Source organism: Danio aesculapii, chromosome 19 (genome assembly GCF_903798145.1).
Source record: "Danio aesculapii chromosome 19, fDanAes4.1, whole genome shotgun sequence".
Lineage (NCBI taxonomy): Eukaryota > Metazoa > Chordata > Actinopteri > Cypriniformes > Danionidae > Danio > Danio aesculapii.
In genome coordinates, this window is record NC_079453.1 from 11,161,132 (window position 1) to 11,173,908 (window position 12,777).

At 33.5% G+C, this 12,777-nt stretch overlaps 1 protein-coding gene across 1 annotated transcript; it reads left to right on the plus strand.

Moving 5' to 3' along the window:
• The first annotated feature begins 2,862 nt into the window (after positions 1-2,862).
• si:ch211-81a5.8 (uncharacterized protein LOC560648 homolog) lies at positions 2,863-10,308 on the plus strand. Its single transcript, XM_056479101.1, has 4 exons — positions 2,863-3,555; positions 7,500-7,811; positions 8,864-8,951; positions 9,529-10,308. The coding sequence occupies exons 2-4, from the start codon at positions 7,621-7,623 to the stop codon at positions 9,667-9,669; spliced, it is 420 nt and encodes a 139-aa protein (XP_056335076.1). The 5' UTR covers positions 2,863-3,555; positions 7,500-7,620; the 3' UTR covers positions 9,670-10,308.
• The last annotated feature ends 2,469 nt before the right edge of the window (positions 10,309-12,777 follow it).

Consider the following 12,777-nt stretch of genomic DNA (forward strand, 5'->3'; position numbering starts at 1 on the left):
TCAAATCTGCGGATTTATGCGGAATAATTTTGGGAGTATCATAACTAAACTTATTATATAAACTAAAAAGTAATACCTTTTTAATTTTACTGAATGTTTATAATGCAAAGCTAATAGATGCACTTAATTTGTAATTAAAGCAAATATCTCATATAACATATCTACACACCTGAAACTTGTCTATAGCACTTGTTTACTGCTGCTCTTATAGTTGTGTACATTGCTTCCTTGTCCTCATTTGTAAGTCGCTTTGGATAAAAGCGTCTGCTAAATGTAAATGTACTAAAAGACAGAAAATATTACTTTACACACTAATGTAAATAAATCATATGAACATTTTTATATTTGTTAACAATATTACTGAAACTAATTTAAAAACTGAATCCATTTAAGTTTACACATTTACACAAGTAAATAAACAGACACAATGATGGCCTATAAATCTGCGGATTTCTGCGAGCGCAGATTCTGTGTGGGTCTTATCATGAGCAACCGTTTGTATGCTAGTATTAATACAATCTTCCAACCTATTCTAAATGCATTTGCTGTAAGTGGTTAAACCTGATCAGGGTGTCTGGAGAAATTGAGTCATTTACAATATTTTCAACTTATTAAATCCATCATTACAATAATAATGCAGCATTTTACTTAATTTTTTATCTAAAATGAGCCTAAAAAACAAAAACGCATTAAATTATTGAAAGAATGGGAAAAGGCCACACACATGCGGTATTTTAGGGTTGTTTTTGTTGTCATTGGCCCTCTTTACCTCGTTGATGGCCAGCGGATTTAAAGAGCTCAGCTTACTGTAGTCAATCACAGTAAAGCTCTTCTACAAGCACCTTTTCTCTGACCAGCTTTATTTAGAACACACTGGCAGACGTAATCTAATACAGTCATTTACTGATTCCAGACCTATTGGTCAATCACAAACCAAATGTAACCAACACACAGCTTTAATCAGATATTCGCTAAAGAGCAGGAAAATCACTGGAGTCAATGACGATTTCAACCATTGATGAGCAGCAGTAGTGTTCACTTTTAATAGTAGCACTGTTTACTTAGTATTTCACAAATAATAAAAATGTATATCGTTCTGTCTATCATTCTATCATTCCTTCAACTGTTCTATTTATTTTTCTATCTATGTCTATCTGTCTGTCGTTCTAACTCAATAAAAAGAACAATCGAATAGATCAATCGATTGTTCTATCATTCTTTATATCGTTCTATCTAGTTCTATAATTTTTTTCTATTGTTCTATGATTCTAGTCATCTGTCGTTCTATCTACCTATAATTCTGTAGTTATAACTATCAATCGACTTATCTATTCTATATATAGTTCTTTCTATTGTTCTATTATTCTATCCTTTCTATCGTTCTGTTTATCGTTCTTTTTATTGTTCTATCATTCTATCATTTTTTTTCCATCTTTCTATGCTTCTATCAATTTTTATGGTCCTATAATTCTATCTATCTATCTATCTATCGTTCTTTGTCATTCGTTCTATCTATTATTCTTTGTTTGATCATTCTTTGGTTTATCTTTCTAGCTATCGTTCTATCATTCCTTCTATTGTCTATCTGTCGTGGTAATTATCATTCGATTTATTTTATTGTTCCATCTATCATTTTCTATCGTTGTGTAGTTCTATCATTTTTTCTTTCCTTCTATCTATCATTCTATTCTGTAATTCTATCTATCTGTCGTTCTATCTTCCTATTGTTCTGTCATTCTATCAATTGATTTATCTATTCTAGCGTTCTATATTGTTCTATAATTCTATCAATTGTTTTATTATTCTCATTTTTTCAATCTGTTTATCATTATCTCCTTAAAGATTTTATCATTCATTCTATCTATTGTTCTCAATTTATCTAGCATTCTTTGTCATTCTATCTATCGTTCTATCATTCTATTGCTTAATCATTCTATTGGTTTATCATCTTTTCTGTCTTTCTATCTATCGTTCTATAATTCCTTCTATTCTATTTATGAATCATTCTATTATTATAATCAATTTATATATTCTATCGTTCTTTTTATTGTTCTATCATTTTTTTCTTTTGTTCTATCATTTTTTTCATTTGTTCTATCGTTCTTTTTATCGTTCTATCTATCAATTATAAAATGTTGTTATTAGATTTTATACTACAAAGGTAAAATTCTCATTTCAATTTCAGGAAAAAAAACAGATGCTCAGAATAACAAATATTCATTCATTCATTCAGTGTTTTTAAGCAAATATTGCTGGAATATTGTATTATTTACTCTTCCGATGTATGTTTGTTTGTTTGTTTACACTTAATTGTCCCCAATAAGGAAATTTGTCTTGGTTCACATACACTGAACAAAAAAACAGACATCAAAAACACAAATCAACATTCAATCATTAACAACTGTTACGTATTTAAGACCAATTGATGTAGGTAAAAAAGATTTCCTAAAATGATTCTGCACACAGGCAACCTGTATCTTTAACCAGAAGGCAGTAACTCATACAAAATAAACTGCGAAGGGGTCATCTAATCTTTTAATAGCTGCTTCCTGAACTGATTTCTCATAGAAAGATTGTAAAGATTCGTTGTCCCTTTTCCCTACGATTCTAAAACATTGATGTTTAGTTTAAAATGTATATAAATATGTCAGAAAACATGGCATCTTTTTTGATGCCTTTTGTGACCCAATATTAACTCTTGCCTTTAAATGACAGCATTTTTATCTTCAACAATTTTTGAATTCTTTTTTATTATAAATCTAACACAAACACTCACCTATTAAATTGTAAATTCAGAGAAACTGAGAATTTCCAGTTGGTCTTAATTCTTTCTGCAGCTTTATAGATGTGTTTTTTATAATTTATTTAAATTTGTTAAAGAAATTACACTGAAACATCGAAGAAAATTTTGATAAATTTAGATTTAAGTCAATTTTTACGTCAATTTAAGTCAAATCACAGACTTGCACTTCATTCATTAGTGTGTGTAAAACATCCATCAGTTTGTGAATGAACAGATTGTTTTAGGCTGAACAGTGTAACAGCTGTTGCTGTTAAAAATGCCCAGGTCGCGTCATTCTTTCAGCACCAACTCCATTCACATGTTTGCTGTCGCTAAACCTCCTCAATCTGTTTTCCCTCCTGCCGTCTGTTGGAAAGAAAGATCTTACCCTTAATCTGTTAAGATCAAACATCATACAGCAGCTATTGGCCTTTCGCAGCTTTAAGACTAAACCTATATATTAATAATAACAGTTTGAAAAAATTCAGGCTAAAATAAATGCTAACTTTTGACACCAAATAGCTGCAGTTTGAGTAACAGCATGTCTGTGGTTTCTTGTCTCTCACATGGCTGTGAAACTAATGTGATTATAAACAATTACGTCATTTGGGAATTAGCTGAGCACAGATGCAGGGGAGGGAACGAGCTTTAAAAACATGTAGCTCAGGACGACTGCTGGAGACAGAGGAAAGACTGTGAGGGAGTGAGTGACTCTGGACATAAGGTGGATTCCTGGGTCATAATATGAGCATCTGAAGAGCTTCTGACTACAGGTATGTGCTTGTGCACACTTATTGCATGGATGGATGAATGGATGATGTTATATTTTAGCCGATAACCCTCATTAAATGCGATTAATCTCTCATTATAATTGTATTTAATATAATTTTTACTATACAGTTATACAATAACATACAAAAAGAATGTAATTTACCATTACTATTGTGTATATAATGTGGTGAATGTTGGTTTCTGTTGACACAATATCAGACTACAAACGATAAACAGTGTGTAGATAAATATATATTTATATTTTATATATTGAATGCTTATTTTTTTATATATATATATATATATTTATTTATTTATTTATTTATTTATTTTTTTTTTTTTCTACTATAATAATAAATGATAGCATATACACTGAAAAAAAATATTACTTCGATTTACAAGAAAAATTTTAAGGTAAGTGGTTGCAAACTATCTATTTGGGCTGAATTTAAACAAACTAATTAAATTTAGTAATATTCCACTTAGGCTTGTGCCGGTATTCGGTAATGCGATAAATCACGGTAATGAATATGCACGATATTGTTATCGCGGGCACTTCAAAATACCGTGGAAAAATAATAGATCCGAATTTATAAACTTAGAACGCGCCTTAGCTTATTTTCCATCAACCGCTTGAAGAAACACTGCGTATATGCTGCGCAGAACTGATGCGCACTCTGATGTAAACAATCCCCACATGTAGAAACCCTGTGTGCCGCCGGTGCCACCGCACTATAATCCTCACACTCAGGCCGGGCACTTTCCCGGTGGGCCGACGTACTTTTTGGGCCGGGCAGATCATCGTTTTATGATTTGATCGGCCCATAAAAGGCTTAGCAGCCTATCGTTTTTTTCTGCCTTATTGATTGACGCTGCTGTGATCTGTGACTCTCTGAAAGTAGATGCTTTTTTTCCCGGACAGACAGACCGGGCCGGTCCATGTGACACTCTGCAGCCCATTGGTTCTTTTCGGTATTGACATTGGGCTGGCCCAATCACAAACTCCTATTTTGGACTCCGTGTGAGCGTGCGTCGTCTGTGTGTATTTGTCAAAATAGTCGAGAGTCAGAGAGAAGAAACGCAAGGGAGGCGCAGAGAAATCGCGGGAAATACACCGGCGGTTCATTTAGCGATTCTGAAAAGTTCTCTGTTCATTCTAGTACACGGCTAAAAACGCAAATCACGTGAGCACACACTCTCTGCCCAGAGCTGCAGCCACTAGTTCAGCGGGTAAGCATAAACCCCAGGTGAGAGTTTAGTGCATGTCAGACAGTTCATCTGCTGGGTGATCTCATCTCACTATAGTTGTTAAACGTGATATTGAATTCATCTTGTTGTCTCTATCTAACAATTCTTGTCTTTTGAATCACTTGTTCTCAGTTAACTGTTTTGGCTGAGTGCAAAGATAAGCTAATATATTAATTTATGTAACCACATACACTGATTCTGCACATTGACTGATTGCTTACCTTTATCGTTTAAATTTAATGCATGTTATACTGTTATAATGGCCATTATTGGTTATTAAAACTGATATTCTGCAAAAGAGACAGGGTAAAGTTCATTCTTTTCAATGGAAATGAAAGGAGACAGTTATATTTAAGCCCTGTTTTGTTATAAATATGCAGTGTGAAGATGATGCTCATAAAAATATGCATCTACACGAGGCTGTTTGGTGTCTGTTAATCATAATATCAAAATAAAACAAATTTGACTTATATTATGTTTTCATTGTTTAGATAGTGAAACAGCAAGCAGGATGAGGTGAAAGAGGTTAAAATGTAACACTGTTCCCTTTGAAGATTTACCCATGCATTAGCAGGCAGTTTTTGTTATGTTTATTATTGAATATAGGCTGAGTGAATAGTGTATTGAATAAGCTAAATTGGCTGTAGTGTATGAGTGTGTGTGAATGAGTGTGTATGGGTGATTTCCAATATTGGGTTGTGGCTGGAAAGGCATCTGCTGCATAAAACATGCTGGAATAGTTGGCAGTTCATTCCACGATTGCTGATCGAAGACGGTTTCCCTTTGCACATTCACTTTGATATAATTGCTCAAGTTTACTTTTATATTGTGTATTGTTTTATTTATATTTATTTGTATTTAAATGTTTGAAGTACTTTTAGTTAATTAAAAAGTTATTAAAGTTACTAAGTTGACGAAACTGAAGTTTTTTTGTGTTTTTTTACCTGTTTCTCTAGTAAAATTACAATATCGTGATAATACCGTATACCGTGATAAAAGCTCAATCAATTAATCGCAGCATGAAAATGTGATACCGGCACATGCCTAATTCCACTTAATTTGTTTAAATTCAGCCCAAATAGATTGTGGGCTTACAGTTTTGTCAATCCAATGAGTCATTTTTGCAGTGTATGAAGTTGGATATATAATATATAATATAATAAGGCAAACTCATTGACAAAATGACAAAAACATGTTATTTATTATACCTATATCTTATTAGAATACAATAAACAACATCACATCCGGTAGAGTGTAACATCTACTTTATCTGTATACACAGTAAGAAATGCTGGAGTCCACATCCTCGATTTGTGTTAAGACAACATAAAGAAATTAATTAAAGTTAAGTTTTTAACAAATTTAAGTGGATTGAACATAAAACAATTAAGTTTTCACAAACTAACTTGAAGAATTGTTGTTTCAGCTCATTTTTAATCAATGAAAAGCTGCATTTGATATGCTCTGAAATAACGCTGCAGTTTAATACACTATTATTTCATATTTAATCGTCAGTAAAAGCATACGATTATAAATTTGATAGCCTATAAAAATGTTTGTTGCAAATACTGTGTTATAGGTAATAGTATAGGTAATTAATTAATAAATAAATGAGAGCAGTTTTTGTATTTTTTTTCCCCACAGTGTTTTTGTTGTTGTTTTTGAACATTTATTGTATAACAGAAAGATATATTTGGTCCACATCATTTACATGAATAATAATCATTAGATTATTTACAATGGTGCCAATAAAGAATCAGAAACAAGAGGAAAAAACCAAAGAAATCTGATCTGAGGATGGATGTAATAGATAAAGAAATTAAAAAGTGAAAAGGGCAAAAAAAGAAGATAACAGCAATTTAGAGATTTAATAATCATACATCTTAAAGGTCGTGAAAATTGGACATGCTTTGAGTGCTTAAGTGAATCTAGGGTTGTAAATGATTTTTAATCTTGTATAAATGCTTTAAATATTGGCTCGCATTTGAAAATTTACATTTATGAATATAAAATTTGCATAAATAAATAAGGTTTATTATAAAGCAGACATTAAAATTTGTAGTAAAACTAAAATAATTGCTTTTTGAAATTCTGTAAAGTAATAAGAGATAAATAAATTAGCATCTTGCCAATATTGGAACAAACAGTGCTCAGCATGTATAAGTACACCCCTTACGCATTTATCTATTAAATTCATTATTTAATAGGAAGCTCTACAATATTATATTTGTGCATATATATTAGATTAGTCAGTACTGAAGCCAAATCTGAAGCTTCTCCAACAAAATAACTTGGAATAACGTTCTATAAACCAGTACAGCCAAATATATGTTATAGAAAAATATTAGATACAATTAAATTCAAGCAAAATATTGAAAAAAAAATACAACCTTTTTAAATTAGTATTATCTTTCAATTTCTAAAATGTTTGGTGACTAAAATATTATTTTAATAAATATATCTTTTTAATGAGTACATTGCCTATATTCACTGAGAAATGAATACAAATATTCACTTTCAGAATGGGCTGTACTCAATTATGCTGAGCGCTGTAGTTGCATGACCAAAATAAGTGAGGAAGAGTTTGTGTTATTCTGACAAAAGGAGCCATTTGTATGAAATCTGATCCAAATCTTCTTTCCTTTAAGAAGTTTTTGTGTTGTCTCTTATTAACTGATCTCTGTCTTTGTTTTTGTAGCTTTTGCAATCATTTATGAGACTGGCCTGTTTAAAAAGCGGGAAAACAGTGAAATACCAGCAACCTTGACTCTTGCCCTTCAGTATCTTCGAGTTAAAGAGAAGTGCGAAGTTAAGAAGTGATGAGTGCTGTGGTGAAGAAATCTCTTGGAGCGCCTCTCCGACAGCTGACCAGCTGCGTGACCGGGGATCAGGACGCTTGTAGCCGAAAAGGAAAGGCTGTGCGCCGGAAGAGCGCCCCCTGCTGCTACGGGCCGACCGCACACGATTCATCTTGGCTACGGACTTACCAAGCCGAACTGCACAAAGAAAGGTGCCAAAACACGTTCTTAATGCGATAATATCTGCATTTATACTTACTAATAATAGTAGTTAAACCGAATACAAAAATGAACGATATTATAACCGACGGTGTGTAATTAGTTACAAATTGAGTTATTGTTATAAACTTTTGCTCTGAAAAAGTAAAGTAAGGTGTCGCTTTTAAAGTTCGGGTGATTTAATTAAAGTTAATTGTATTATACTTAAGATACTGTACAAAAAACAACAGTTGTCTAAATCAGGGGTGCCCAAACTCGGTCCAGGAGGGCGGGTGTCCTGAATATTTTAGTTTCAACCACATTTAAACACAGCTGAAGCAGCTAATCAAGCTCTTTCCCGGTATACTAGAAACTTTCAGTCAGGTGTGTTGAAGGAAGTTGGGAGTAAACTATGCAGGACACCGGCCCTACAGGACTGTGCTTGGGCACCCCTGCTCTAAATCAATTCAGAAAAGCAACTATATTTTTGTTATCAAAATATATATTAGAGAATAAATACATTTTTCAACTAAAGAAGGATATATTTATCAAGACAATTGCATGTTCTTAATAAAAATATGACTTGAGCATTTGGTTCATTAAAATATAAGGTATAAATTCAGAAAACCATAGTAAATATTTATTATAATTTGCATAAAAATGACATTTTTTAACCACAGATATATTCATCTGATGATTAAACATGCTTAAAAAACATGAAATCTTTTACAAATGTCTAGAAATATGCTGTCATTTGAAACATTTTGAGTTTTTATATGCATCTTATTTAAAATATGTGTTTTTAATGAATATAAATAAAATCGACAGAGGAGTTTAATATCCATTGTCTTTGCCTTTTATGTGGATTTTTTTGTATTAATTAAATTTAAAGTTACTTTTCAGGCAAAGTAATTACAAAAAGTAATTTAAATGCAATTTTAATGACGTAATTAGTAATGAATGACTTTTTTCTAAGTAGTGTAACTTACCCAACACTGTTTATAATATAGCAACAGCCTTTTTTATTGCTTCACTTGAAGTAATTGATAATATTTTGTTTAAACAGGAAACACAGACAAGTCAAATTTGCACAGAAGAACGCAGAAAGAGCCGCCATGAGGGTGCATTACAGAAGTCCACACCGCTACGCCAAGGTACTTTTCTGTAATTCACATTCATGCACTGTGTTGGAAAAAAATGAGAACCCAGTCCAGCAGACTCATCTTGGAGATCCTCTTGGAGACACTGTTTGACTGCAGGACAACCAACATGTCTAAATAAAGGAGTTCTGCTTGAAATGAGTCTCCAAAGACGGTGGTTCTGTGGATAGAACTGTCGACTCACAGCAAGAAGGTCACTGGTTTGTCCCGGCTCATTTCTGTGTGGAGTTTGCGTGTTCTCCCTGTGTTCGCGTGAGTTTTCTCCGGGTGCTCCGGTTTCCCCTATAGTCCAAAGACATGCGCTATAGGTGAATTGAATTAACTAATTTGGTTGTAGTGTATGGATGTTTCCCAGTTCAGGGTTGCAGCTGTAGGGGCATCCACTGTGTAAAACATATGTTGGATAACTTGTTGGTTCATTCCGCTATGGCGAGCCCAGATTAATAAGGGACTAAGCTGAAGGATAAATGAATGAGTCTCCAAAATGAGTCTCCTGGACTGGGTTCTCATTTTATTCCTGAAATAGCAATATATTTTAATACGGCTAACTTTGATCTCTATTTTCTTTCAGGCACCGGTTCAGAGGACAAACCTAAACAGCAAGACCTCCAGCAAAAATGACAACTCTCTTTTTGGCGCCTTCCAAGGGCTCAGTCTGAACCTGAACGCAGCACAAGCCTCCATCACAAACTCTGTTCAGTATCTGAGGTGAACGATGAGACGCTGCACTCCAGGAGTATTGTCCAATTATGAAATGTAAAGGGTAACGCACACCCAAATGGTGATTGTTATTTTATTTATATCAGTTTTACACTTGTGGTGAAACAAGGTTGAAAATGAAACCAGTTATTGTGAAAATACCCTTTTAAAATTTTTACTATAAAATTCTACATTCATTTCTTTGTGTTACTTATGTTGTTCACCAACATTTAAGTGTATGTGCACTTCACGTTTTGTCCATGTTTCTGTACTTTTTAAAAATTCTTTTGTTATTTTCTTCGCTGAAAACGTTCAGTCACTTCAAAACAGATGAACTCCAGTTGAACTCCTATCTCCTCTCAGATGCCTCAAACTACGCTCTGTGTCTACTTTAGCTGCTGCAAAACTATTGAACCAGCTCATGTGTCTGGCTTTCTTTTACTGTACGATTTTTCCAATAAAGATGCTCCAGATCAGTTTTGCAGATCAATAATTAGGCCAATCCCTGGTGCTGTTTATGGGTTATGCCATTGCATTTTCACTGTCATCAATGACAAATCAATATATTTAATATTATCATCATTTAAAATGCAGTTTTCCTTGAACCTCTTGTTATGAAAACTGCTCATACGCTTTTTATTTGTACGTTTTTGAGCCAAATCTCATAGAATTTTCTTCTATTCAATAAATTACAACTCTTATAAATTCCTAATTAACTTGTGAACTAATTTCACAAGTGGATATTTTAGTAGATGGTAATCATTTTTTCTAAAACCAGAGAAACTTGATGCATTTTGCCACTGTAAATGATGTCCTCTGGTGTGACACTATATTCGGATTTTAATTCTCCAATTCCACAGTAAATTTTAATAGACTAAAGCCCATTATGTGCAAGTTTTTGTTGTTTTAGGTTTATTTACAAATGTATATTTTTTTGAACCACTATAAAATTAAGTTTTGTTGTCATTTGGTGTGACACCTCTATGTATTGAAAATGTCCAACAAGTCTGAGAAGTCATTGAGAAAGAAAAAAAAAATCACAATTTCATACAAAGTAAATAGCACTACATGCTGATAAGTATCCAACAATGAAGATATATCGCTCTCACTCTATATGTATATTATTAGGTGGTGTTTTCCGATTTTTTTCGGTTACGCTAATAAAGAATATTTATTATGGCACACTAATAAAAAGTAAAAAAAAAAAAAGACTTGATATAGAAAATTGATATAGTTAGTGGCTCCTTAAAATTGTCCCCAATATCAGACTTTGTTCACACTCTATAAATAGAATTTTATTGTGAAGTTTATTTATGAACTTATTTTGAGAGGATCACGTGCTTATGATTGATCATAGCTGGTCCCGCATTAGCCAATTCATGATTCACCAATCAGATGATTCCTTAGTCTCCATAAATAGCCAAAGTTCCATACCACAGTCATCTTTGTTTTGAAGAATCCCCCTTCCACCCCTAATCCTCCTCCTTTCCTAGATGGGCGACACAGCAGCCCAGTAGTTAGCCCTGTTGCCTCACAGCAAGAACATCTCTGGTTCTAGTCTTTACCAAGGCAGTAGACGTTTCTGTGCAGAGTTAACATGTTCTCCCCGTGCTCATGTGGGGTTCCCCGGTTTTCTCCCACCATCCAAAAACATGTGACTTCAGTTAATTGTCTAAATCTAAATCGGCAATATAGACGTGCTTCTAGTAAGTAGTTATCTCTTCATAGCAATCCCTAATTTAGCTACAATAGCAGGGGAGTTCTCGAGATCTACCTGAGCTCAAACTCCCCTCTCACCCTGGAAATGAGAATCAGCTAAGTGTGACCTCTTGAAATTTTATTTAAAAATAGTGTTTTTCTGTTTATTTGCCTGTCTAATAACCTAGTGGTTAAGTGACCTCCAGTACTGGGTTGCAGCTGGAAGAGCATCAGCTGCATAAAACATATGCTGGATAAGTTGCCGGTTCATTCCGCTGTGGTGACCCCTGATTAATAAATGGACTAAGCTGAAAAGAAAATGAATGAATGAATAAATAAAAACAATATTTTGGATCAGTAAACATGTCAGGGTAAATAATTAAATTAAATCACTGATTTTTGCGGTCTTGATTAGTTTGTTGTTAAAAAAAAGGAATGTATTTTTAATTCCTTTGGTCTCTTTTCTTATTATTAAACATTTGAATTGCTTTTGGTGATGTATTAACCAAACTTCTTCTCTGAGTGGGATATGCCTTGCATACTAATGAAGTGTTTTTGCAGAAGTAGATAGAGCTACTAAAAAATGCAAAGGCCTGAATGTCTAAAATTAACTTTAGCTCTGCAGCTAAACGAAGAAGAGGAAGTATGTATGGGTGCGGCCAATGGAGGACTGGAGAATTATTGACACTTGACAAATTCCACTAAACTCCACCTGTTAATTTCAGCTGTGTATAAATACTGGAGTCAGGAAATATAGAGTGGTTGTGCACCTGCTGAATGTAATTCTTGCATTGGATTCAGGATACCGAGAATTCTGTTTATCGAATCATTCATTTGTACCTAATAAATTAGTATTATTTTTACATTTAAGAAAATCCTCTCCTTACAATAAAAAAAATCCTTTCTTATTGAACACACATGGAATTGATAATGTATTTCAACAATTTTCATAAACAGATTTTCTACAACTTGGAAAGGCATCTTTGGATATCTTTCTTTTCTTTGGATATAAAGTAAAGCCACTGCACTGTTCAGGTCAATAGCATGTTTGTTTGTTAGATGTTTGTTGAATTGTGGGATGACCAGTAGATTTTGATATGGAGGGACATTTTCTGCTGGAGATACTAGAATACTAAGTAAATTAGTTGTAAAAAACATGTTAAAAAAAAAACCCCAAAACGTACATATACCATGGGAACGGTACAGCAGAAAATTTTAGCGGTTTTAAAACCGTGAATATTCCAAACCGCGGTAAACCTTGAAAACGGTGTTCGTCCCATGCGGATTTTTGAGTGTAGACAGTCATTCCTTCATTTATTTTCTTTAGGCTTAGTTCCATATTTATCAGGGGTCACCACAGCGGAATGAACCGCCAACTTATCCAGTATATGTTTTACACAGCGGATGTCCTTCCAGCTGCAAC